The sequence below is a fragment of the Prosopis cineraria genome, unplaced genomic scaffold (assembly GCF_029017545.1).
Source record: "Prosopis cineraria cultivar Desert tree isolate PC_DT_omini unplaced genomic scaffold, ASM2901754v1 PC6, whole genome shotgun sequence".
Taxonomy (NCBI): Eukaryota; Viridiplantae; Streptophyta; class Magnoliopsida; order Fabales; family Fabaceae; genus Prosopis; species Prosopis cineraria.
The window spans coordinates 763,980-789,286 of NW_026555337.1; the positions used below are offsets into that span (position 1 = coordinate 763,980).

The 25,307-nt window shown below is 37.0% G+C and overlaps 3 protein-coding genes across 16 annotated transcripts; 1 reads left to right on the forward strand and 2 right to left on the reverse strand.

The window, feature by feature from the left end:
- Nucleotides 1-1,251: 1,251 nt before the first annotated feature.
- LOC129313102 (calcium-dependent protein kinase 24) lies at nt 1,252-4,983 on the forward strand. Its single transcript, XM_054955993.1, has 8 exons — nt 1,252-2,819; nt 2,912-3,035; nt 3,118-3,261; nt 3,381-3,533; nt 3,620-3,735; nt 3,820-3,987; nt 4,144-4,377; nt 4,474-4,983. The coding sequence occupies exons 1-8, from the start codon at nt 2,301-2,303 to the stop codon at nt 4,615-4,617; spliced, it is 1,602 nt and encodes a 533-aa protein (XP_054811968.1). The 5' UTR covers nt 1,252-2,300; the 3' UTR covers nt 4,618-4,983.
- A 3,014-nt stretch (nt 4,984-7,997) lies between these two features.
- Nucleotides 7,998-15,355, reverse strand: LOC129313099 (probable E3 ubiquitin-protein ligase ARI7). 13 transcript variants are annotated; one of them, XM_054955990.1, is made up of 17 exons: nt 14,872-15,355; nt 13,843-13,967; nt 13,557-13,662; nt 13,366-13,456; nt 12,955-13,127; nt 12,517-12,621; nt 12,343-12,431; nt 11,611-11,718; nt 11,279-11,369; nt 11,008-11,165; nt 10,749-10,800; nt 10,354-10,425; nt 9,875-9,974; nt 9,637-9,763; nt 9,423-9,509; nt 9,123-9,189; nt 8,585-8,723 (listed from the first exon to the last, which is right to left on the reverse strand). In XM_054955990.1, exons 1-16 carry the CDS (start codon nt 15,046-15,048, stop codon nt 9,159-9,161), a joined length of 1,692 nt encoding a protein of 563 aa, XP_054811965.1. In that variant the 5' UTR covers nt 15,049-15,355; the 3' UTR covers nt 8,585-8,723; nt 9,123-9,158. The 13 variants fall into 13 exon arrangements, with proteins under 13 accessions (XP_054811953.1, XP_054811954.1, XP_054811955.1 ...); XM_054955978.1 differs by lacking the exon at nt 9,123-9,189 and having other exon boundaries at nt 7,998-8,723; nt 14,872-15,351; XM_054955979.1 differs by lacking the exon at nt 9,123-9,189 and having other exon boundaries at nt 7,998-8,723; nt 11,008-11,156; nt 14,872-15,350.
- A 1,844-nt stretch (nt 15,356-17,199) lies between these two features.
- LOC129313100 (probable E3 ubiquitin-protein ligase ARI7) lies at nt 17,200-24,249 on the reverse strand. Of its 2 annotated transcripts, none has more exons than XM_054955992.1 (15): nt 23,717-24,249; nt 23,124-23,248; nt 22,811-22,916; nt 22,637-22,727; nt 22,200-22,372; nt 21,821-21,925; nt 21,651-21,739; nt 21,092-21,199; nt 20,816-20,906; nt 20,602-20,691; nt 20,048-20,095; nt 19,670-19,741; nt 18,858-18,957; nt 18,643-18,760; nt 17,200-17,992 (listed from the first exon to the last, which is right to left on the reverse strand). In XM_054955992.1, the coding sequence occupies exons 1-15, from the start codon at nt 23,891-23,893 to the stop codon at nt 17,716-17,718; spliced, it is 1,770 nt and encodes a 589-aa protein (XP_054811967.1). In that variant the 5' UTR covers nt 23,894-24,249; the 3' UTR covers nt 17,200-17,715. The 2 variants fall into 2 exon arrangements, with proteins under 2 accessions (XP_054811967.1, XP_054811966.1); XM_054955991.1 differs by having other exon boundaries at nt 18,643-18,769; nt 23,717-24,248.
- Between the last annotated feature and the right edge of the window lie 1,058 nt (nt 24,250-25,307).

Here is a 25,307-nt window from a genome sequence, read left to right on the forward strand (position 1 = left end):
TGATTAACAATAGTGTTGGTGGAGTATTAGGAGCTAGCGCTGATGAAGACTTAGAAGGCAAAGGGGATGCTGGGTAGATATGTTAATTATCAACATGGGAGCGCCACTCAGCACCAAAAAAAAAACTTGCTATATGTGCATCTAATGGTCAAACATAACCATTTAATGGAAAATGTTTTCTAGGGTTAGCATTGGGGCAACATTGCTTTGATTTTAAAAATCTTGAGATGACATTACTCTAAAAAAGATTTAATATATCAGGTACCCCTCACGAAAAAGTTTTGGGACATTTTCTCTTTAAACCTCTATATATATATATATATGGCATAAATACACAAAAAAGTGGGTTGTTATTTTTATGTTATATTTTTTCCATTAAATTTTTTTATAGAATTATTATTTCATTCTTTGTATCTTAATTCAATTGACATATCTCTAAAAATTAAAGCTAGGAATAAGGGTCAGGTTTAAAAAATAGATTTATTTTAAGAAAACTATGTAACTCAGTCCTAAAAATGAGGTTTGGGCTTCGACAGCTTACCAAGCCCATTATACCTTTTTTTTTTTAAATAATTTGCTAACTTTTTGTGGTTGAAGCAATTTTTTATTTTCAACTTTCAAATGAAATCACATTTGCGGACACCCCCAATGCCTTATCTAGAGGGAAACAAAGGACTCAACGAAGCTATAATTTTGAATTTAACTTATTTTTTTAGATAAATATAACTTTTAATTCTTATACTTTACTCATATTTTGCTTTTGATTCTTATACTTTTTTTATGTTTTAGGTTCTTATATTTTTATTTTTTATTATTTTTGTCCTTTCAAAATCCCTATACTTTATTCATAAAGGGATCAAAAATAATAAAAAATAAAAATTTAAAAATTTAAAATAATAAAAAAGTATAAAAATTAAAAATAAAATGTGGGTAAAGTATAAAAATTAAAAATTATATTTATCTTATTTTTTAAAAAAACAGGTTTAGATGGCCCGGCTCCTATGAGTCCAAGCCGGCCCTTTTGCAAGCTCCACAGTGATAAAAATCCAGGGGATCCACTTTACAAATGAAGGATGGTTTGTCAGAGTAGGTATTTGGAACAGACTAGAAAAACCCATCAAGGTCGGAAATGATAGCGTCAACATGCGAGGACTGGGAGGGGGAGATGCAGTGCATCAGGCAAGGGGGCCCACATGGTCCACTTGCACTCACATTCACTGAATGTTACTTCTGGCCACATTCCTCCCCCCCTCCAGCTCCCCCGTCATCCCCCAATCACGCTTCCTCGACTCTGTTTCTCCGCCCTCGCCCGCGCCCTCGCCCTCCATATATCTATCCCTACCTGCCTCTCCTTCTCCGCAGCCTTCTTCACCATGACCTTCTCTTGTTTCACGCCTGACTTGTGTGTCTCCCTCGCTATTTCACTCTTGCTGCTTCTCTATCTCTTTCTTCTTGCCTTGGAATCCCCATGGAGCAACAAGGCCATTTCTTGGTTGCCCCAAGATTGCAGCTTCCCCTGTTCCTACGCTAGGCGTGATGACGACGCTACCTACTCTGCATTCATTCTTGAAATTAATTCCATCTTGATCATGCAGACAGGTTACTAGGCACAGGGATTTGAGGAGTTCTTCCCTCAGATCGACACATGTATCTTATTGTTCACTTGTAAATTCAACGATTCTGTCTTCCTTCATGAATTCACGTTATTCTGTTTCCCCCCTTAAGCTCATAGCTGTGTTCGCTTCTTTCATGACTGCAAACACGATTCCGAAACTACCCTTGAATGTCAGGAAGATGGATATCTTGTTTTGGAAATCATATTCATATGTTGAGGCATATGCACGCGAATATCCTCTCAATATTAACAGTAAAGACAACAAACAAAGCTAATAAAGGCGAGCGTGGATGTGACAATAAAATAAAATGGAAACAGAGTAATGCTGGGTTCTGTTATTCGTTTATTTATTTATTATTTATTTTGGGGCCAAAGGTCGCGCATTCGTCTTGAAATAGAATTGAAGCTCAACGGTCCTAAGAAAATGGCGGGACAAACTGTACAAGACAAAAAGTGCTCCGAACATTAGCATTACAGTTCGACGGCATTATCTCCCCAAATATAGTACTTACAGCCGTCTCTCTGTGCGTGTGTCTGTCTCGATGCCTGCTCTCTCGTTTTAGAATTCCCATTTTCCCTGCCAGGAACAATGTTGGTCTTCCCATGGTTGAAGTAATCCCCACCTTCATCAGATCATCGCCATCTTATAGTTCCTCAGACTGCCGCCAACACTCTAGTGTCGTCCATGGGAGGCTGCATATCCACGCCAGGCAAGACATTCCCTCGCAGGAGGTCCAAGGACGGCGCCAAGTCATCCACGCCCAAATCGGGCTCCCTCGCGCCGCCGCCGACGCAGAAAGCCCTCAACATCCGCCCCATCAACGTTATCGAGGACCCGGCACCCGACGACATCTTTGAAAAGTACGAGTTTGGCAAAGAACTCGGGCGCGGCGAGTTCGGCGTGACATCCAGATGCGTGGAGATTGAGACCGGGAAGGCGTTCGCGTGCAAGAAGATCGCCAAGACGAAGCTTCGCACGGAGATTGACATCCAAGATGTGAGGAGAGAGGTGCAGATCATGAGGCATTTGCCAAAGCATCCCAATATTGTGAGCTTCAAGGAGGCTTACGAGGACAAGGATGCTGTGTATCTCGTCATGGAACTTTGTGAAGGAGGCGAGCTTTTTGACAGAATCGTCTCCAAGGGCCATTACACAGAACGTGCCGCCGCTAACGTTATCAAGACAATTCTTGAGATTTGCAAGGTTTACATTTTTTGTTTAGTTTGGACATATTTGTAGCATTGTATTCTGTTTGATCAAATTTGAAACCCAATTGTGTAATGGACATTTTACAGGTATGCCAGGAGCACGGGGTGATGCATAGGGACTTGAAGCCAGAAAATTTCTTATTTGGAGATGCAAGCGAGTCTGCTCCCGTGAAGGCAATTGATTTCGGGCTTTCTACCTTTTATGAATCTGGTACAGTTTCATTTATTATAGTCTGGAACCAACAAGCGTTCTTTCATTTTGGAGAAAATTAACCATAACATGTGTTTTTCAGGGCAGAGGTTTAATGAAATTGTTGGAAGTCCCTATTACATGGCTCCAGAAGTCTTGAGACGTAACTATGGACCAGAAATTGATGTGTGGAGCGCCGGCGTGATCCTTTATATTTTACTTTGCGGGGTTCCACCCTTTTGGGCAGGTGGGTTCATTGATTCCCTTTCATTTTGCTTATTAATCTTAGACAGCAAGAAAATCAAGTGGACATCAAGTTTTGTTACGAAAAAATGTGTTTTGAATAATGCCATTTAACTGGAACAGAATCCGAGGAAGGGATAGCGCAGGCAATTATCCGGGGAAACATCGATTTTGAAAGAGATCCTTGGCCTAAGGTTTCAGAAGGAGCAAAAAATCTGGTTAAAAACATGCTTGATCCAAATCCATACAGCCGATTAACTAGTCAAGAAGTTCTCGGTATGTACATGATTGGTGTTGTAAACAAATTGAAAATTTTGGTTGCGTGAAGAAAATGTACTGATTGCTGTTTTGTTGGGGCGAAGAACATCCGTGGATACAGAACAGAGACCAAGGTCCAAATGTTTATCTCGGAGACCATGTACGAATGAGAATCAAGCAATTTTCCTTGATGAACAAGTTCAAGAAGAGAGTTCTTAGAGTAAGATTTTTTAAATGCCCCTGGATAAATGACAACCTCGTACCTCAAAACTGGCCTAAACTGTTCTATCTGGTTTGTGGATAGGTGGTGGCAGACAGCCTCCCAATTGAGCAAATAGATCGGATCAAGCAGATGTTCCATATGATGGACAAGGATAAAAATGGAAACTTGTCGTTTGAAGAGCTCAAAGATGGTCTTTCTAGAATTGGACACCCTCTTCCTGATCCTGACGTGCAGATGTTATTGGACGCAGTAAGTTAATTTTACCCATTTTGCCGCCTTCCGGCAATGTCTCTTTATTCTTCTTTTCTTTTTAGAAGTTGTGTGGCAATAGAAATGCACCGAGTCTTAATCTGACGATTTACGCCCATTAGATAATAGAAGTGTAATTTTTGTTCATGACAAAAGGCAGATACAGATGGAAATGGCACACTGAATTGTGAAGAGTTCATCACGATGAATGTCCATCTGGGAAAGATTGGAAGTGACGAGCATCTCTCGGAAGCTTTTTGTTACTTTGACAAGAATAACAGTGGTTTTGTGGAATTTGATGAATTGAGAGATGCCTTGTTGGATGATGACTTAGGTCCCTGTAATGACCAGGTGGTCCATGACATCCTATTTGAAGTCGACTTGGACAAGGTGAGGGGGGGGGGGGGGAAGGGTCCTTGCGTATGCTCCTATTAAAGGTAATTTTTGCAAGCTGGAATGATAAGTGGTTGTTTTGTTTTTCTAAAGGACGGTCGAATCAGTTATGAGGAGTTCAAGGCAATGATGAAGACAGGACCAGATTGGAAAATGGCTTCTCGCCAATATTCAAGAGCAATGCTAAATGCGTTAAGCTTCAAAATGTTCAATAACAAATCTGTGAAATGTGCCTAAGTTTCTTGAGGTATGGCTCATGGTCAAGATCCTTGGTTAATGCTCTCTTGGAAACTAGGAAGGTTCGAACGCGACAGATACATTGGACATGCTGTAATGATTTGAACTCTGTAGCCTGTACAGTTGGTTGTTGCACTCTGAGGAAAATGGGTCGCGGGCCTTTTTGGGGAGAAGGTAACTAAGGAGTTATAGTCACATCATGATCATTGTCAAATTCTTTTTTGTCTCAAGAGTGTAATTTCACCGATTTATGGGGAAGACTATTGACATTGGTCCTGAGAATGGGATTTTCTTCAAACTCAAAAGGAGAATCGAATTGGTGACAGGTTACAAACCAAGAGTGATGTCTCAGAATGTTTTTATCTCTGTTGCTTGTGCCCACTTTGTTTTATCCTTTTATCTGCAAAGAAACTAGAGCAGATAAAACAGAAAGTTCTCTTTAAATGCATCTATGATAAAAGCTTATACTAATACAAATCTAACCATGGATAAAAAAAGAATGCAAATCTAGCCATTTTATCAAAGACAACACTGAAAAATTGATAATTTAAAGCCAAATCGTATTCAGTTCATGAATGACTAAAGATAATCGTTGCACTGTAGATCCTAAGGACGTGAGTACTTTTCCATGGGTCATACCAAGAGATCGTCACAAGAGACAGGTCTTACTTTCAGGGCAACATCAGCGTTCCGAACTACCTATTAGAGAGTTTTTTTTTTTTTTAATTATATGGTCACAGGAAATCATGCAAAAAGACTAAAATCTAGTCATATTTAAAGTCAAGAGGTTTCTACAATTTTGCAATGGTTCATCAAAGATTGCAATATCGAGGTTGTTTCTTATAGTATGGTGTGCCAAGAAATCTATGCATCTATTTTTTTCTCTATAAATGTAATCAAAGATGATTATCCAATTCCTTATAGTAAGATATTTAATTTTCTTGATAATGTTGGATAAGGGATGATTTTTAGAGTAGTTCTAGCTAATGAAAGACAACGCTTCTATAGAGTCAGAGAAGATGTTAATTTTTCAATAATCTCTTTCCAGCAGAGGTTAAGTTCTTCAAAGATTTCCATAAATTCTGCCACTGTGCTAGAATGATAGCCAAGAAATCTGAAAAATCCTTTAATTCAATTTCCCTTATCATCTCTAATAATGCCTCCATAAGCAACAGCGTCATTAATGTTGACTAAGTCATCAATGTCAAGTCTAACCTATCCTGGTTCAAGTGAGATCTATTTAACTTCATATCTAGTTCCTCTTTTGTTCAAGTAATTGAATTTTGATATAAGCTTTAGGTCATTATTAATCTATTGAGTGTTGGAGAAGGCAATTTCATTGTCCAGGGTCCCCTTTTTAGAATAATGTTTCTTGCATCTAGCTTTCTAAATATTCCAAGAAGCTTAGGCGAAAAGTCTTTGTTATGTAGTTCTTCTTGTATTCAAGCTAGCTACTTCATTCTTTTCATTTCAAAGTATCTAGTCCTGCAAACCAAGAGAGAAAAAGGTATGAAATTTTGTAGGTTTTAATTTTTTCCAAACCTCTTTAGCTTTGTTACACTCTCTCGAAATATAAATAGAAGAGTCAGAGGAGTTACAACTAAAAGGGCAGCTACTTTGTTAGGGAGAGTGATCAATGGTATACGTGTGGTTATTATGTAGGCAATTCCAAGCAGCCTTTCAAAGAAAATATTTGATTTTTTTTGTATGTGGGCCACTTTCAAATCTTAGACCAAATATCCGAGTGATTTTGGTCCTTATAGGTCTTTATAGCTTTGTAAGCAAATTTGATTGAAAAGTTGTCATATGAGGAAGCCCTCTAGAAAAGAATATCTTTTTCACTTTGATGATTAGGAGATTGCACAATCAAAATTTGTTTGATTATGTCTGAGTGAAGGTAGTAACTTAAGAGGTCAATATTCCATCATCTTGCATTACTGTGAAAGTCAGAGACTCAAGCATGGATAATAAAGTCGGCGTTAGGGAAAGCATACTTAATAAGAGAGTTTAGGAGCAAAGTCCATTTATCATACTAAAAAGATATTTAGTCTTCTTTACCAACTTTCCAACCAACATGAAGCATGAATTTATCCCAAACTTTACATGTGCTACTCCAAATATAAGAGCAAGTGTTAGGTTTGACCACCATCAAAATTTTGGGTTTATTGCACTTGTATTTATCTTGAAAACCCTCGCATAAAGGCAAATTAGACTTAGTGATAAGGTCCTAACAAAGATTCATAATAAAAGTAATATTTTGATTTTTAAGCTTTTTAAGGCTAAGACCTCTGTCTTTTTTGTCCATCGCATAACTAAATTATAAACTACTTAAGCACTTCCCAAACCTAACACTAGTCATGGGCAGTGCCTTGTTCTAATGACAATGCCTAATTGACTATAACCAACCTTGTTCTTTGTAAATAAATATGCAATCAATTATTTAACATTAGTTAAAGATTTACCCTTATTAGGATTGGTTAAATTGGATGAAAAGAGTTGAATTCCTCCAATAAAGTAGATTTCGTGGAAGGGGAAAAAATCACATGAAGAGTGCTGCTCCTAATTGGATTTAACAAAATTTGAAGATAATATTGAATATTAGATTTCAAAAAAACAAAATGAAAAGATTTAAAAAAAAAAAGAATCAATCCCTACTTCAGTTTGATCCAATAGCATATCAAAGATTTAAAGTACCTATCTCACTTGAGAAGATAACCAGAGCAACATTTGAACAGAGGATTACAATTTTGAATTTGCCACAGGAATCTCAATAATATTCAACAAAAAGCCACCAAACATTTGATATCACGATTGAGGGGTTTGAGGGATCACATTTGATTATATTTATAGAAATTTAAATAGATGTGTTTGATCATGTTTATAGAGATTTAAATAAATGTGTTGATTGTTTAACCTATCAAATATCTCACAATAATTTTGATACTACAATCTTTAATGTCCCTCTGCATACTTGTAAAAGCCTCTTGTCCTTAGACATAACTAAATCTTAATCTTTTTGCACAACTTGCTATTGCCATGTATTGGGGAAAAAAAAAGGCACCAAACCCCGGAATTAGGATTTTCAGCGCTAAAGTGAAGCTTCACCCTCGGTCACAATGTCTTGAGCCCCTGACAGATTCCGTAAGCCTAAAACAATCTAGAGGTAATAAAAATCACAATACTAATCATTGCACGCTTCTCCGATCTGATGGCCGGATCCCAATCCAGCAGCCCAAAAAACAGGCTACGGAAAGTTATCACAGGATGAACTTGGCCGAAGCTGAAACTGCAAGCTCAAACTACACCGACAGGACACGAGTTTTGGACACGGAGTTATATAATTAAAAATTGAAGATGGTAGCACAATTAGTTCCTTCCTATGCATTTGCAACAGATGTTAGGTTTGCCCTTTTGTATTCCGTTTGTCTTGCTTTAAAAAAATGATTATGGGGTATGGGTAAAACTACCCGTCTCCACGTCATTCATCACTTTATAGTAAAGAAACCAACACCCTTAGCTTACAAAAAACCTGAATGGGGAAGACTTTGTCTTACAGATACAGCAAATGGATTCTTACTAAAAGAAATGAGGGCACAAATAAGCACATTTGTGTTCATCTCCAGCTTGTGTTGCACAAGATACTTGGTCACAAAGCCTGTTGCAGAAACGCCATACCCAAAATATATCGCTATATACACCAAATTGGGTCGTGTTCGATAAAAGCAAGGAGGATGACATGCTTCCGTGACTTAACCCCCTTCTTTCACTCATCGTGTTCACATGTAATTAGCCTTGGGCTTGCGAGAGGCATTCCCCCATGGAAGATCCATGTTTTCTATCGCCGCTGTTGATGGCACATTTGGCAGGTGTTAACAGACATATTGTTTGCATAGGTACATTGCCCACAATACCAATTACTATCATCAGTCATTTTGTTGGAACTGCTTGTTCGAGTGGTTCCTTTTCCTCTTCCCCCTCTACCCTTGCTGCTGCCAGTAGCATTTTTTGAGCTCGTTGCTTTGCTGGAAGCCACTCCATTACTATCCACATCAGATAAACCATTCTCTAAAGCCCTAACCAAATTCTCGAAGTAGTTCCTAGTCACACTGCCAAAATTAGAAACCAAATGAGGTCAATGCCCTTCAATATCAACACATAACACTTCAAATGATTTTAAAATATCTTTGAGGATGTGCTATTCAACAAATTGCATACTGAAACCATGCTATAAGAACAGAGACAGAGAGATTACAGACATCTTTCTAATTAATAAAATGGAAATAAAGAACTGAAAACAGGATTCTATCCATCAACACAAACTGCATGCATCTTAACAAGCAAATTACATGTGGTAACTGCCACAATCAGACGATCACTACATGTGTGACTAGTTTTTCAGTTCCAATAGATGTTCAATAGTGTGTCTTTATATTTCAAGGGAAACTCTAAGGGCACGCTCTTTATGGATGTTACAAGATAAGGCATTAGGTATGTTCAGCTAATACCTGAAAACGTCCAACTTTCATGTTCCTGTGTTTGTCCTATTTGAGGGGTGGGTTTTGGAGAAGAAAGCTGAATAAATCACTATCAATGTCCATTACTCTGAAATTTCAATGCTAATAAACTAACCCACTAAAATTAATCATCTCAATAAGTGTAAAATTGTGAAACTGAAAAAAAAAAAAATCGAACATTTTCAACCTTACATTTCCTGTTCCTCATCCTAACATTCAATCGAAGGGAATGAAAATCATTGTTTAATTTTAAACACCCCCCCCCAACCCAAAAAAAAAAAAAAAAATTACTTCTCTTTCGTTTTCCATCGACTACTTCCCTTCCCTTTTCCTTCCCCAACTCCAATATCGAACCTAAAGCAAAACACCACTTGCAGCCTGCAGCAGTTTTTTTTTTTTTTTAAAAAAAAAGAAGTTAAACTTTAATCACATGAGTAAATAAATAAATATAGAAAAAAGCGTAAAGCAAATGGTGGTGGTCAACAAAACTCAAATCAACATATACCTGGTCAGTCCAGCTAGCTTTGTTCGGAAGTCATTAAACTCTTTAGATGGGCCATCAGCATTGAGATACTGCTGCAATTCCTTTTCAGCACATTGATGAAGCCTCTCCAAACCAGATTCTGCCTCACCTGAGAGCAAAAGGATAGAGGTATTATCAGTGGTGGATCAAGATCAACTAGGGAACAGTTATTTTCAATAAAAAAAAAAGTTGCAATAAAATTGAAGCTGACATGTTTGACCTTGTAAGTACTCAAAAAGCTGTTTTTTGGCATGCTCATGCTCCGGTAAATAGTACCCATAAGCGTAAGTCCACTTCAGCACTCGCCTACATTCAACTATCTGCTAACATGAAACAGGGATTAGGAAGTGACGGAAACAACCACCCAACACAAGCAGATAGCCAGAACCTAGACACAAAACAGAGGAGTTTTATATTGATGAATATTATACTGCTAGTAGAAGAATTATAGTTGCTGCAACAACCACCACCCACTAAATATCGAATGAAATCCACTAACAAAATTAGTATCAGGCAAAAATAGCCTCATCAAATGATTTGCCTCAATAAAAAATTAAACAAATGGGAACTTCATAAAGAGAAGGGGTCTGTGAAATGTAAACAAATTGCTACCCTTGAAGGTCAAAGTAGGGGGAAAAACTTCATAATTCATAATTGAAAGTGGGAAATTTTACAAAATCCGATGAAACCATCATCAACCTGTAGCCAGGCCTCAGTTATGAACTTAAGCTGTGACTCAGGTTGGCACTGTGTGTCACGAAGCTTCTCAAGCTGTCAAAAAATAATAAGTAACAAGCAATTATAAGGTGTCCAGGCTTCCAGCAGCACTTACTGAGCTATACATCAATTAGAAAGCAAGAAAATAAATCAGAAAACCAGAAAAAAAAAGGGTATATCTGTTTATCTTTTTGCCTCAAAAGGTTCAAACTAGCTTGCAGATAAACAATTATTAGAATAGAATATACTGCAACTGAATCAAGCAAGCAAACACACAAAAAGAAAAACAAAAAATGATGTTTTATCATATGGAGAGAACTAAATATTTGGGCTGTTTCCAATTACGAATTGCTGAACAAAGCATATATGTATGTAACTTGCATGGACTGTTTGCATCTGATGTAGATCAGCAAGAGCTTTTTGCCTAGACTGCCAGAACAAAAAAATAGAGATTGCACATGATGATATTAATAGAGAATATCAACAGATATAAATCTATTAAAAAAATTAACATAGAAAACACCTAGATATAAACAGTAAGTAAAACAGGGGAAATTGAGAACATTAGTATTAGCAAGATATCATCAAAATATCACTTAACAATTGACATGAAAGAAAAACTAGCCAAACACCAACATGTTAAAGACTGCATATTCAGATATTGTCATCGAACGAATAAGTTTGGTGTTGCATACAGATTGATTGCTGGCCCACCGCTCATAATAATGTGTGTATCTTTCTAACAAATTCTTCGCCATTTGTCTTCCTCTTTCAGCTTCGTCATACTGCATGCACTAATATGCAATTTGTTCATAAAAAACTGTAACGGTCCAAATTTATGAAGAAAGCAGTGAGCAAGGTATCATGAAAACTAAATCAAAATGAGTCAAGTGACTGTGTCTCATACCACTCCCTCTTGTTTAGCTGCCTCGTAACGATTGCAAGCATAGAAACCACCAGTCCTTTCACCATGCTCTGACCATGCACCAAGGCATAGCCTATTTAAGTAAATTCATAGCGCTCAATTAACAATGAAGTTTAGACTATTTGAAAACAAATTACAAACATGTTAAGGTTAAGGGCCCCAGGAAAATAATTCATTATTCATAACCAAAAACAAAGTAGACTACTAAACATCTAGAACATGGTAACTTTTATCAAGGAACTACACAAAAGCGAGAAACAAAAGGCATAAGCATGCTGCATTATTTTATAGAAAAGGGCAGAAGCAGAACATACCAGCAAAATTCAAATTTACATGGGGGTGTACAGGTCATGTGCATGCACCCTTGGTTTTTTTCAATTGGTCTCTTGCACTTGGGACAGGGCTTTGAGTTGGCAAGTACCCTGAAAACCATCAAATCAACAGTTAGAAAAGGCTCCTCAAATTTTAAGAAATCATCCTCTCACTGTAAAAGAAGATTATGGAAAATTACCATCTCCACCAACTTACAATTTCGAAAACAACACACAATATATACAAATACCAATACACAAACATACATATTTGAACAAATATGTAAGATAAAATAGACATGGCCACTGAACAAACAAGCTGCCCAAAAAAAATTGGAATGGAATGAATGAATTGAAACACACGAAACAGTACTCTCTTTCATTCCTTTTAATCTTTATAGCAGATGAGATCTTTAGGAGTTAATGATCTTGAATAATTGCCCAATACCCACCATTTTTTTATATTTCAATTATATATGAAAAAGTAATGAAGGAATGATGAATCTCCAAATGAGCACACACTACCAAAGATTTTCCATTTTCAGGCTAAGATTAACATGATCAAGATGCACTGAATCTTTGAAATCCTTACATATTAAAATAGGCAAAGTAGACAAACAGTTAATTAGACAAGGCATACTCAAGATAAGAAACACAAAAGCAACAAAATATTCAAATGAAATTCAATTAAGACTTAACATCGACAAGCTACAAATGTCAAAATATATTCTCTACCAGTTCATGTTCTCAGACTCTGCACTATTCTTCAAAATCCACTTTGCCACAGTGCCACAATCCACAGGACGGTGAGCCTCCTCAGTGCACTGTCGTTTCACTTATATTATCAGTCAGCATACCAACAATGATAGTCAGAATCCAATACTACTTGATCACCCAAAGATAACTCACATTCCAGCAGAAGCAATAAGAACAGAGGCAAGAAACATCATAATTTCCACCACCAGCATCAAATGTAACTGCATATTCACATCCAGGAGCAGGGCACCACTTGGTCTAAACAGTGTGAAGGAAGCCGTGCATAAGATTAGTTTGAGGATGGGGCAGAGAAAAGAAGGTTGAAGGTATAATTGTATCTTCCATCAAAAACAAGAATGATTAAAAAGTGTTAAGCGGTTATTATGACATCAGTTATGCAAGTTAGGGATTTTGCCAAGGAATTATCAAAGTAGTTCACACTCAAGTAGACTCAATGCATTGAAACACACGAAAAAAAACTACTTTTTCATTCTCTTAAATTTTTTGTAACAGATGAGATCCTTAGAAGTTATAGATGTCCATATTCCTTTTGCTATCGTTATTCAGATTCAATGTCAATATGATATATACCTTCTTGTTGTCTTCAACATAGGACCTATGAAGGTAACGAAAATACTTCTGCTTATCTTCATCAGGTGCCAATAGATTAATCATATTTTGACCAACAGCTGCACCACAAGAGGTATCAGGACACCGCAGCATCAAACATCCAGGACCATCATTAATAGCCGTGCCAATATACCCTAACATGTAACATTATAAGGTTAGAAAACAAACTCTAGGAAAGGATAGTAACTGATTCTTACAGCATCTGAATAATTTGATTGGACAAATTGAGAAAATAAAATAATATAAAAGGTAGAGATGAATACTGGAACGTGAGAAGGATACTACAAGCAAAATCCAAATAAATGGTTTCAAAATCTTATCTGAAGATCCATAATTATAAAAGTAATAGCACAACAAACAAAAGTGGCATACCTTCCCAACATGAGATGCAATAGGGATGACCACAAGCAGCAGACTCAATCCGTGAACAAGGATAGGTTTCAAAACAAATGCCACAAGTAAGCTGACCACACAAGAAAAATCAGATACACGAGAATGTAGCACAAGCTTGTGAGGAATAAAAAATACAAAATCCAAGTTATTGACCAAACTTTAAATCATACCTCTCTAGCATTAGGAAACTGGACAACTGGCTTCTCCAATAACCCAACTGTTCTTCGGACATGCTCTACATTAGCAAACCATGCTTCCTGCACTTCGCTGACATTCCTGCAATTCCAACTCTCATCCATACATCAGTGTACCAATAACATCAAGCAGCAGAGATATCTTACGATGAAGCACTAAAATGATAAAATGTTTAATAACTCTAATGCTGATATAAAAAACAGACATAAGATATAAGAAGGCATGTCAATTAGTAAAAGAATACAAAAGCTATAAATGTACCAATTATAGTGACGAAGTAAAATAGCTGCATCAACACGTGAGATAAAAAGAACGGTCGCTACTCTAGTGACATCATCCTCCTGTCTTTGCTGAATATCTGACTCCTTCAAGATGGTGAAATTTTGCTAAAAGATAGACAGGAATCCATAAATTAGAAGGTGATAGGATCCAAGATAGGTAAAGGAGAATGAGAAAGATAAATCTCTATTAACACATGAAATCAGAATCTAACTTCATAATATTAATAAGAGAACATAAAACTGATAGAAAAAAATAGAAGGAATAAATCTATCAAGATGATATACAACAAGAATCTCATTCTATACTTCTCTCAATAGCCACACTTAAGAGAATCTCCAAGGAGTTTAAAAGACTGTTTATTAACTATGATATGCTAGCTTCTAAGTTGCTAGTCATATTTATAATGCTAAATACAATCTAAATAATTATCTAAAATAATCAATAAAATCTAGATAACTAAATACTTAAATAAAATCTAAACAATATTATTAAATAGAAAATATCTAAAATAAATTAAAAATAATATTTATTCATCACATCTATCTTTCCATATCGTCCATTATCTCGGAACTCTATCAACTCTATCAGGAACAGAAAATATCGGAAAACATTGAGGAACAAGCAATGGCATAGGTCTTGAACTGGAAATCGTAAAACTCATGTCCATGCCACGTGGAGTGGAAAAAAATTGGATTATTAGCAAGAGGGGAAGGATCATAGAAACTATCATTCCCACTTAAAGTTCAAATCTAGTTCATATCAAGTTTTTTAACAAATCAGTGCTGCTTTCAAGTTTAGTTGGTCATAAATATTCTGTCCTGCCACCGCTCAAACTAGTATGTAAACGACCACTACGGTACCATCTCAGCAATTCACAGAATTACTTGGGGCTTCAAAATAACCTAATTTTCTCCACAATTTATTACAGTGAAATCCTCCAACATTGAAGTCAATAACAATTTATAAGCCAATAGAAAGACTAGAAACAAAATTGAGAAGGGAAATGACCTCGGGGCGACGAGCCTCGATCTTGTCAGATTCATCACCATCGTCAAAGTAATCATCAGCATCATCATCGTAGTCGCTGTAGAAATCCAAAGGAACGTCCTCCGTCTCACCGCTGTAGAAATCATCATCTAGGGATTCGATATCGTTGGCATCATGCATATCATCTTCGGAGTCCATGGCGCGAACCCTAGAAATCGGAAGTCCGGCACAATTGACAGGACCCAAGAGATTGTAAAGAAAGGGTCGCCCCCAGGCCCCGGGGGTAGCTGAAGAAAACCTAGGACAAATGATTTAGAAATTGAAAGAAAAAGGGCAAAGCATGTTGCTATATAGTCACAAATCTCGTCGTCGGGACGAAACTTTCAGAATTTGGAAGCTCGGCGGTGTTTCGAGAGACGGAAAGTGAAAAGAGGAGGAGGATGGAGTGATTTGCTTTGCACCAGAAAGAGTAGGAAAAAACGTATATAACTGAGAAGCAAGAAGTGCCTAACAAGGAAGGGGTAGTGACATCAGCCAACGCTTTCAGAGTCTTGGTTCTAGAATACTAAAAATTAAAATTAAAATCAATCAAACAACAAAATAATAAAAAAAAATATTCAACTCTTCGAAAAAAATTAATATAAATAAAGATCAATAATAATTTTTATTTAAAAAAAAAATCAAATCATGTTATTATTTTAACAATAACTTATTCTGCATTGATTTTCATATGTAATGAATCTTTTTGAAAGTGATTGGATGTGATTTTTTCTATATGTACAGTGAAATGCAATATCCCTTCCGTGTTTTGCGGTTCTGCGTCCACAAGCCAGGGTTATTTGCAGACCAAGGGTGCAAACTGTCAGTGAAGGGAAGTTCAGCTTCCAATCCATGCTTCGTTACCTAGGAACAAGCGTTTTTCAATGTGAACGTTTGCTGGCGCTCAAAAAATAGAAAATGTGATGTCTGCCAAATTCTTACCCTACTCGACTGACTTTTATCTGGCATTGGTGATGGTGATTGTTGAACTCAAAATTCTAAATTCACCTCAATAATCCACATCTTTGATCTTTCTGGTCAAGACGACAAGAGAATAAACCCCTTTGGTACGAAGAATATCTTTTTTAATAAAAACAGGAAAAAGAAATAAGTGTGTTTTGTATGTTATGAAAATATATGATATATATAAATATTTATATTTGGCTAAACAATTATACCCTTGATTAGTTTTTTTTTTTTTTTTTGTGGCTAGTAGAGAAGAGATTCCATTCAAATAACCAAAGGAGCTCAAATACAACCAAAAACAACACAACAAAACAAAAGAACAAGAAAAACAAAATCATCCAAAATCTCGAATAGCAGCACGATCAATCTCCAACGAACATTGAAGAGGAATTGAGGCTTTAGGAATAAAATTGGGAGGACACAATTTCTTTAACGAAATCTTGGCAACCCAATCTGCCACCGATTTATAAAACAATTATTTGAAAAAGCTACCTACTCCCTCTAATTTGTCACTTTGTAAAATTTATGAAACAATTAATATTTTTTTAATAATATCCCTGATATTACATAAGTGTATTTATAATGAAGAGATAAATTAGAAGAAATGAGCAAGATTGGATGTTGGAAAGATGAGATGATTTTGGGAATATCAACTAGGCTAATTTGTTTAAAATTAAAAAAGGGCGGATGTAATCTTAGTTGAATTTAACACTTGAATTGTTAGGAGAAAATTTTGTTGAAAAAATATATATTTTTATTAAGTTTATAAAGATAATTTTTTTTTTCAAATACATTCTTATGTGTTTAGTTTAAATTCTCCCAACTCCCTCATGCTACAGCTGCTTTCTTACGTTTAGGTTAACTAAAATTACTTATAAATTTAACCAATTTTTTTGTCCTAATATATTAGTTAGAAATGACTTGTATATAGGAGCTACATTCTTCACCAGTACTTTACAACAACAACGAACAACGATGAACTAAGCAATAGAAAAATATATATTTCCACCAAAATAAAATTATATTCTGTTAAGCACAAAAGCAACTGCTAATTGGCAGCAGCAAGAGGATGGCTGCAACTCGAATGACTGTCGACCACCGCAATTGAACCGTTAACCCCCTCAGGAATTGTCACGGACCCCCATCCCAACATTCATATTTTACCACTGCAATCCAAGGAAACTCGTATTCATTGTGAACGCGCACTACAGAAAGCCTTGCATCAAGATTTGCAATACCTTAGTTGCTCCCGAAGGCATGCATGCTTTGGATGATATCACAGGATGAAGTATCGAACTCAAACATATTGTTTTTTGGATATAAAATCTAGATGCAGTTATGGGAAACGAATAACGAACCTCCCTCCTCATTCTATTTGACTGGCTCAAGCAACGTTAAATCTACATGGTATGGCGACTTGTTTGCAAGTCAGAAAAAAGAAAAAACGATCGCACAAAAGCGCGCCCACCCAACTTATAGACCGAAGCGAAGACATTATCTTACAGATGCAGATAATGGATTTACTGAAAGAAATGAAGACACAAACAAGCACATTTGTGTTCGTCTCCATCATGTGTCGTACAAGATGCTCAGTTATTATAAAGCCTGTTGTTGAAACACCATACCTAAAATATAAAGTAGATCGCTATATACATTAAATTGGGTCGGTATTCCATGTAAGTGCAAGGAGGATAACATGCTCCAGAGACCAACCCCCTTCTTGCCTTCATCCTGTTCACCTACTAAATAGCCCAGAATAGAAGCCAGCATGCATGTATCTCGACAGAAAGAGAATCCATTTCAACTGTGTGATAGACTTAGGCCTTGGAGAGAGGCATTCCCCATGGAAAACCCTAATTTTCATCGACGCTGTTGATGACACATCTGGCATGTGTTAACGGACATAGTATTTGCATAGGTACAGTGCTCACAATGCCAATTAGAATCATCCGTCATTTTATTGGAATTGGAAACGCTGATTCGTGCAGTTCCTTTTCCTCTTCCACCTCTCCCCTTGCTGCTGCTTGCAGCATTTTTTGAGCCCGCTGCTTTGCTGGAAGTAGCTCCATTACTATCTACGTCAGATAAACCATTCTCTAATGCCCTAACCAAATTCTCGAAGTAGTTTTTAGTCACACTGCAAAAACAAATGGATTAGAAATTTTTTTAAAAAAAAAAAAAGTCTATGCCTTCAAATTCAATACATGACCCTCCAAACCATCTTTTATAAATAGGGGAAGATCCTTGATAATATGCTATTTAATAAACTGTATTCTAAAACCATACCATGAGAAAAAAGAACGTGATGACAAACACATTAGCATTTAAAAGCCCGAAAAGATGAAAGCCCACAACACACACAGCATCATTATTTTAAAACACGATACGTGTAGTATACACGCTACAAATTAGATGTCCACTCCAAATATGACAGTGTAACTACAGTTCCAAAGATTTTCCATAGCACGTGTTTCCAAGTTATATTTAGGGGTTTTCTTTGTTGGGTATATCCAAAGAAGGCATGCAATACTTTTAACCGGATTATTTTCCACCCTCCATTTTCCCTTCCTTACCAAACACTCAATCAAGGAGAAGGAAAATAGTTTAATTTTAACCTTCTAAAATTTCCTTTCCAACTCCAAAACATACCATAAAGCAAAACAGAACTGCTCGGGGTCATGTAAAAAGCATGTTAAACCTCAATCCCCCCCCCCGGGGGAGGGGGGGGGCATAAATAAAAGAGAGTAGCAAATGGCAGTGGATAACAACATCCAAATCAACATATACCTGGTCAATCCGGCTAGCTTGGTCCGGAAGTCATTGAACTCTTTAGATGGGCCATCAGCATTGAGATACTGCTGTAATTCCTTTTCAGCGCATTGATGAAGTCTCTCCAAACCGGATTCTGCCTCACCTGAAAGAAAAACAATAAAGTATTCTATGCGGCGGAACTAAAACAAATACAAAACAGTTCTAACAAAATTCAAATTGACATGTTTGACCTTGTAAGTACTCAAAAAATTGTTTTTTAGCATGCTCATGCTCTGGTAAATAATAACCATATGCATACGTCCACTTCAGCACTCGCCTGCATTCAACTATCTGTGAACACGAAAACTAGGATTAGGAAGTGACAGGAACCAACCAGCAAACACACAAACAGCAAGAACACAGCCACAAAACAGAGGCGCTTACATTGAAAAATATTATCCCGCAATTACAAAAGTTACAACAGCACATAAAACATGGAAGTCACACCACCACACCAGCACAGGCTTACGACACTCACATGTTCAGATACACACTCCCCATCTAAACACAACAAATAACTCTCACCACTACAAAGACAACTGATAGTCAAGTTACCAAACACAAACAACAGTACATGCTGGCTTTTGAGCGGCCAGATCTCTCCCTGTTCTTTTCCCAAAAGTTCCCCCTTCCCTCCACTTTTGTTATATGGCCACTTCTACCTTCTCTCCAACCGCCACACCTATCTTTGCTTCTCTTTTCAGCCCAAATATGTATTATTTTTCAGCAAGTCCCAGAATCTGAGTTTTTGTCCTTCAGCCCCTTTCTCTTCTCCAATGGTATCCCTTGCACCTCCCTCTATCATTAATTAATGAAATGCACCAATAAAATAACTACCAACCAAAATAGCCTTATAGATTCGAGAAACAATTCAATAGAACAGAAATTTCATAAAGGGAATCCAATCTGTGAACAGATTTCTACTTTCAAAAGTCAAGGATATAAAAATTAGTTCACAATTGAAAGCTGAAATTTTACAATCTCTGATGAAACCATTGTTTACCTGTAGCCAGGCCTCGGTTATGAACTTAAGCTGTGACTCAGGTTGGCACTGTGTGTCGCTAAGCTTCTCAAGCTGGTAAACACAAGAAATTAACAAGCAATTACTAGGAAACCAGCCTTCCAGCAGCACTTGTTAAGCCACACATTAATTAGAAAATAAGAAAATTCAACCAAAAGAAAGAGAGAAAAACGCATCTCTAGTCATAACTTTCGCCTCAAAGCTTCAAAGTATCTCATAGATAGGCAACAATGATTAAAAAAATATAATGCAACCGAAGCAAAAAAAAAAAAATGATGCTTTGTCAAATGGAGAGAGCTACATATTTGGGTAGTTTCTATTTAAGCATTTCTCAACGAAGTAGATACAAGTGAAGCTTACATGGACAGTTTGCATCTGATGTAGATCTGCAAGAGCTTTTTGCCTTGACTGCCAGACAAGAACAAATAGAGTGCACATGATGATACCAATAAAGAATATCCCCAGATGTAAATCCATTGGAAAACTAACATTGAAAATACCGAGACATTCACTAGCATCAAATAATATATAACCTTTTAAAATACTGAATTGAGAAAATTTTAATATCCAATTTCTATTTTTTTAAAAAAATGAAAGTTGAATATCCACCAACAATGGTTTCATAAAAACTAACTAGTTTGATCCCCTCTTTGTAGGGATTTAAAAGATGATGACGACGACAATGATGATGAATTATATGAAATTTTGAAGTATGAATATGAACCGTAAAATTAAGGCTCCAGCATTCAACAAGAAGCAAACAAACAAAAGAAAATTGAGATCACAATAGAAAATAATTTACATAAAAAAATAATTAACTATTGACATGGTAGACAAACAAGCCCAATACAAAAATGCTTAAGAATGAATATTCAAAAATTTGCAGACACCGGAGCAAGTTTGAAGTTGCATACTGATTGGTTGCTGGCCCACCGCTCATAATAATGTGTGTATCTCTCCAATGAGTTCTTTGCCATCTCTCTTCTTCTTTCAGCTTCATCATACTGCAAGCGATAAAATGTAATAAGATCATAAGCCAGGTCATAAGCAAATGTAACTAGCCAAATCAATGGGAAAAGACAGTAGTCATGAAAACTGAGCTGAAATTAATGAGACGATGTCCCTCACCACTCCTTCTTGTTTAGCTGCCTCATAACGATTGCAAGCATAGAAACCCCCAGTTCTTTCACCATGGTCTGACCATGCACCAAGGCATAGCCTATTTAGATAGATACATAAAACTCAGTTAACAAAACAAATTACAAATATGTCAGGAGCACTGAGTAAAAGAAGCCATCATTCATAAGCAAATACAAATTCAACTCCAAAGATTATTAAATTTTAAAAAAACCTAATAACCTCTATCAAGGAAAAAACAAAAGCGGAAAAAAAGGAAAAACATACCAGCAAAATTCAAATTTACAAGGGGGTGTGCATGTCATATGCATGCACCCTTGGTTTTTCTCAATTGGTCGCTTGCACTTGGGACAGGGCTTGGAGTTGGCAAGAATCCTGATAGCCAACAAATAAACAGTTAGTTAAGTCTCTCAAATATTTAAAAAGCCACACAGTATCAGTGTATGTAATTGTCAATAAGCGGACAAGTCATCCGTCACTGTTAAGTAAAGTTCTGCAATACGTGACAACAATTTGAGAATCACGCACAAAATACAAGAACATAAAAAACCAGTAATCCATAGAATAAATAAACATGACATGGTAATAAAACAGTAGAGAAAGTCAACTTAATTCTGTTGTGTTACTTTCATTCCTTCCCAAAAAAAAAAAAAACAATGGATTCAAACCCCTCCCATTGGCTAAAGTTTACCATGATTCATGCAAGAAAATCTGAATAATTTAATATCAGAATACCCCCCCCAAAATCTGTGTCCATTTTAAATATTAGATCTCATAAAATGCAAGCAAGACATAACATCTGTAAGTGTCATAATCTATTCTATACCAGTTCATGTTCTCAGACTCTGCACTATTCTTCAAAATCCACTTGGCCACAGTGCCACAGTCCACAGGACGATGAGCCTCCTCAGTGCACTGCATTTTCAAGTTATAATATCAATAACCATATCCAACAATAGCAATCAGAAACTATTTGACAATCCAAAGGAAACTCACATTCCAGCAGAAGCAATAAGAACAGAGGCAAGAAACATCATAGTTTCCACTACCAGCATCAAATGTGACCGCATATTCACAACCTGGCGCAGGACACCATTTGGTCTACACAGATTAAAGGAAGCGCTGTGTAAGATTAAATTGACAATGGGGTAGACAAAAGAATGGTCGAAGGAATAATTTCATCTTTCATCAAAAAAGAGAATGGTCTGAGCAGGTTATTATAGCATGCATCAGTCAAACACAACAGGAATTTACATTCCTGATTAGCCCTAGATTTATCAATGTGGCTCCCTCAACTGGCAGTAACAAGTAAGAAGAGACGTACATATTCCTTTTGCACACATTATGCAAATTCAATGTCAAGTACAGTACATACCTTCTTGTTGTCTTCAATATAGGACCTAAGAAGGTAGCGAGAATACTTCTGCTTATCCTCAACAGATGCTAATAGATTAATCATATCTTGACCAATAGCAGCACCACAAGAGGGATCAGGACACCGCAGCATTAAACATCCAGGACCATCATTGATAGCCGTGCCAATATATCCTAGCATGCGAAAAGTACAGGAAAACAGGACAATATTAAAAAAGAAGAAAAACTAGCATGTGGCATTGATAACACCTGAATAATTTGATTAGACAGATTGAGAAAACTAAGTCACCTAAGGCATAACTACATCATCAAAACAGAGATGAATACTGGAAAGTGAGAAGGCAACGAGCAATTGCAAGATTAATATAAACGGTTTCAAAATCTCGTCCAAAGATCTAAGATTAACAAATTAATAATACTACAACAAAAGAGACATACCTTCCCAGCATGAGATGCAGAAGGGATGACCACAAGCAGCAGATTCAATCCGTGAAGGAGGATAAGTTTCAAAACAGATGCCACAAGTAAGCTGACCGCACAAGAAAAATTAGGGATACATAAATTGAGAAGAAAAAACAAAACACAAATTATTCACCAAATTCTAAATCTCACCTCCCTAGCGTTGGGGAACTGGACAGCTGGCTTCTCCAGTAAGCCAACTGTTCGACGGACATGTTCTTCATTAGCAAACCATGCTTCATGCACTTCACTAACATTCCTGCAATACCAACTCTCATCCATACATAAGTGCACCAAAAACAGCTAGCAGCAATAATAACAATAAAAAAATAAAGCTAGCAGTAGACATATTATACAATGCAGTACTGAGAAGACAAAATGATTAATAACGTTAAAATAATCCCAAAAAGACAAATATAGGAGAAGGCATATTGATAAGTACGAAGATATAAAGCTATAAACCTACCAATTATAGTGACGAAGTAAGATGCTTGCAGCCACTGGCGAGATAAAAAGAACCGTCGCTACTCTTGTTATGTCATCCTCTTGCCTTTGCCGAATATCTGATTCCCGCAAGATGGTAAAATTTTGCTAAAAACAGACAGGAATCCAAAAAATTAGAGGCGAGCATATATCAAAAGACATCGAGGAACAAGGAAAGGCACAGGTCTCGAACTGGAAAGAATAAAACTCGTATCCATGCCACATGAAAAAAGAAACTGAATTAATAACAATAGGGGAGGGACCACGGAAATCAAGTTTACCATTGACAGTTTAAACCTACCAACTCCCCAAATATCAACTAATTTTTACAAATTATTACGTTTATCAACCTCAGTTGATCATAAATATTTTGCCCTTCCACAGCTCAAACTGCTTGTTTAGGGGGGAGGGGGCAAACTGCTGTACCATCTCAGTAATTCCTAAAATCTCTCGAAGCTTCAGACTAAGCTATATTCAACCCCAAAGTTGATTCCAGCCAAATCTTCCAACATTGGAATCAATAACAACCTATAAGCGGGGAGGCGGACAAGAAACGAAATTGAGAAGGGAACTGACCTCGGGGCGACGAGACTCAATCTTGTCAGATTCATCGCCATCATCAAAGTAATCATCAGCATCATCATCGTAGTCGCTGTAATAATCCATAGGGACATCCTCGGTCTCACCGCTGTAGAAATCATCATCAAGGGACTCAACATCGTTGGCATCATGCATATCATCCTCGGAGTCCATGGCACGAACCCTAGAAGTCGGAATTCGGGCACGATTGAGGTTGTAAAGCGGCGGCCGGGGGAGGAGGAATAACTGAAGAAGACCTAGAGCAACGGAATTAGGAATCGGAAGAAAGAAAAAAAAGGTAAAGTGTGTTGCTTTATGGTGTGGATTTTCGTCGTCCGAACGAAAGGTTTGGAATATGTACGGAGGCAAAGGGTTATATCCAGTGATAGAGAGAGAAAGAGGATAGAGGAGTGTTTCGCTTTGCAGCAGGGTGGGTAAGAACGATGGAAAAAGGTACAAATGAGAAGCAAGAGGTCCGACGGCGAACGTACATGAGAAACCAGCCGAATTTGAGCCTGGTAACTTAGTGAGGCAGGGTGTAAGTCCGTTCCCTATGAACGAGCCGCATTTTTTATTTATTTCAATTTCAATTAAATTAAATATTAGATAGATTTTTGCAGAATTTTTTAAATGAAAACATAAAGATAAAGGATGATAAGAGATTGACAGTTGATACGGTTCCATTGTCATATAATTTGTCCAAGTTAAATTGGATATAAAGCGCATTGTTAAAAATAGTTCACAGTATTTTTTTGTTTAAATAAAAATATTTTAATTAAAAAAAAAAGAAGAAAAGATGACAATATACTGATCGTTTGATCCGGGTTCAATTATCATATAAAATAATCAAGATCGAATTTGAAGCGGTGCACATGGCTGAAAACATGCGAGAGAATTGGAATAATAAAGGTGGGGATATGTGCAGGGAGACGTGTGCAATGGCCTTTTCTGCTCACTGGAGCCACATTGCAGGACAGAATTCAGGGTCAGGGGAAACAAATTAAAAAAAAAAAAAAAACGCAAGGCAGCCCAACTGAATGGCTGGTTCTGTGAACCGTCCTGTTTACGAAAGAGAGATAAACAAACAAGATTCAATTTTGTCCCACGGTCCTCTACAGGACGTGGGCTCTTCATCTTTTAGTGTGGATGGTTTATTGCTTGGTGGTCTCCCCCAATGCCTCTCTTCGCCACGTTAATTTTCTGCCCTCCATCTCCATGACGCAGGCGAGGTTAAGAGTTAGAGGTAATTTACTGGCCAGTTACACTGGGCATTGCAAATGGCATCAAACTATGCCAACCATTCTTATGCACGTCTGTAAAATGTTTGGCCTCCTCTTCAACAAGACGAGGCAGCCTCGGGAAGGAAGTGCATAGCTAATTCCTTAACCTGGTATTATTTCTAAGGTCGGATGCATTGTGTCCAATTTTGCTGCGTCTCGTCTTGTTATGAGGGCTCTCGGTGGCTTTCATAGGGGTTCGTCAGCGGATCGGACGTTGTGGTGATGTTTTGCAGGGGACGAACACAGACATGACCTCTCCTCGGGCCAGTTTGTTTTAATATTGAAAAATAAATTATTTTTAAATAATT

Bases quoted from the DNA above. Each gene is read 5' to 3' on its own strand.
- LOC129313102 (XM_054955993.1), top strand. From the start codon at position 2,301: ATGGGAGGCTGCATATCCACGCCAGGCAAGACATTCCCTCGCAGGAGG. The intron at 2,820-2,911 runs GTTTACATTTTT...GACATTTTACAG, and splicing joins CAATTCTTGAGATTTGCAAG to GTATGCCAGGAGCACGGGGT. The intron at 3,534-3,619 runs GTATGTACATGA...GTTGGGGCGAAG, and splicing joins AACTAGTCAAGAAGTTCTCG to AACATCCGTGGATACAGAAC.
- LOC129313099 (XM_054955978.1), bottom strand. From the start codon at position 15,048: ATGGACTCCGAAGATGATATGCATGATGCCAACGATATCGAATCCCTA. The intron at 13,968-14,871 runs GTCATTTCCCTT...TCTATCTTTTAG, and splicing joins TCGAGGCTCGTCGCCCCGAG to CAAAATTTCACCATCTTGAA. The intron at 10,426-10,748 runs GTTACATACATA...ATTTTTTGACAG, and splicing joins GATGCAAACAGTCCATGCAA to CTTGAGAAGCTTCGTGACAC.
- LOC129313100 (XM_054955991.1), bottom strand. From the start codon at position 23,893: ATGGACTCCGAGGATGATATGCATGATGCCAACGATGTTGAGTCCCTT. The intron at 22,917-23,123 runs GTAGGTTTATAG...TTGGTATTGCAG, and splicing joins TTACTTCGTCACTATAATTG to GAATGTTAGTGAAGTGCATG. The intron at 22,728-22,810 runs GTGAGATTTAGA...TTGTGCGGTCAG, and splicing joins AGTTCCCCAACGCTAGGGAG to CTTACTTGTGGCATCTGTTT.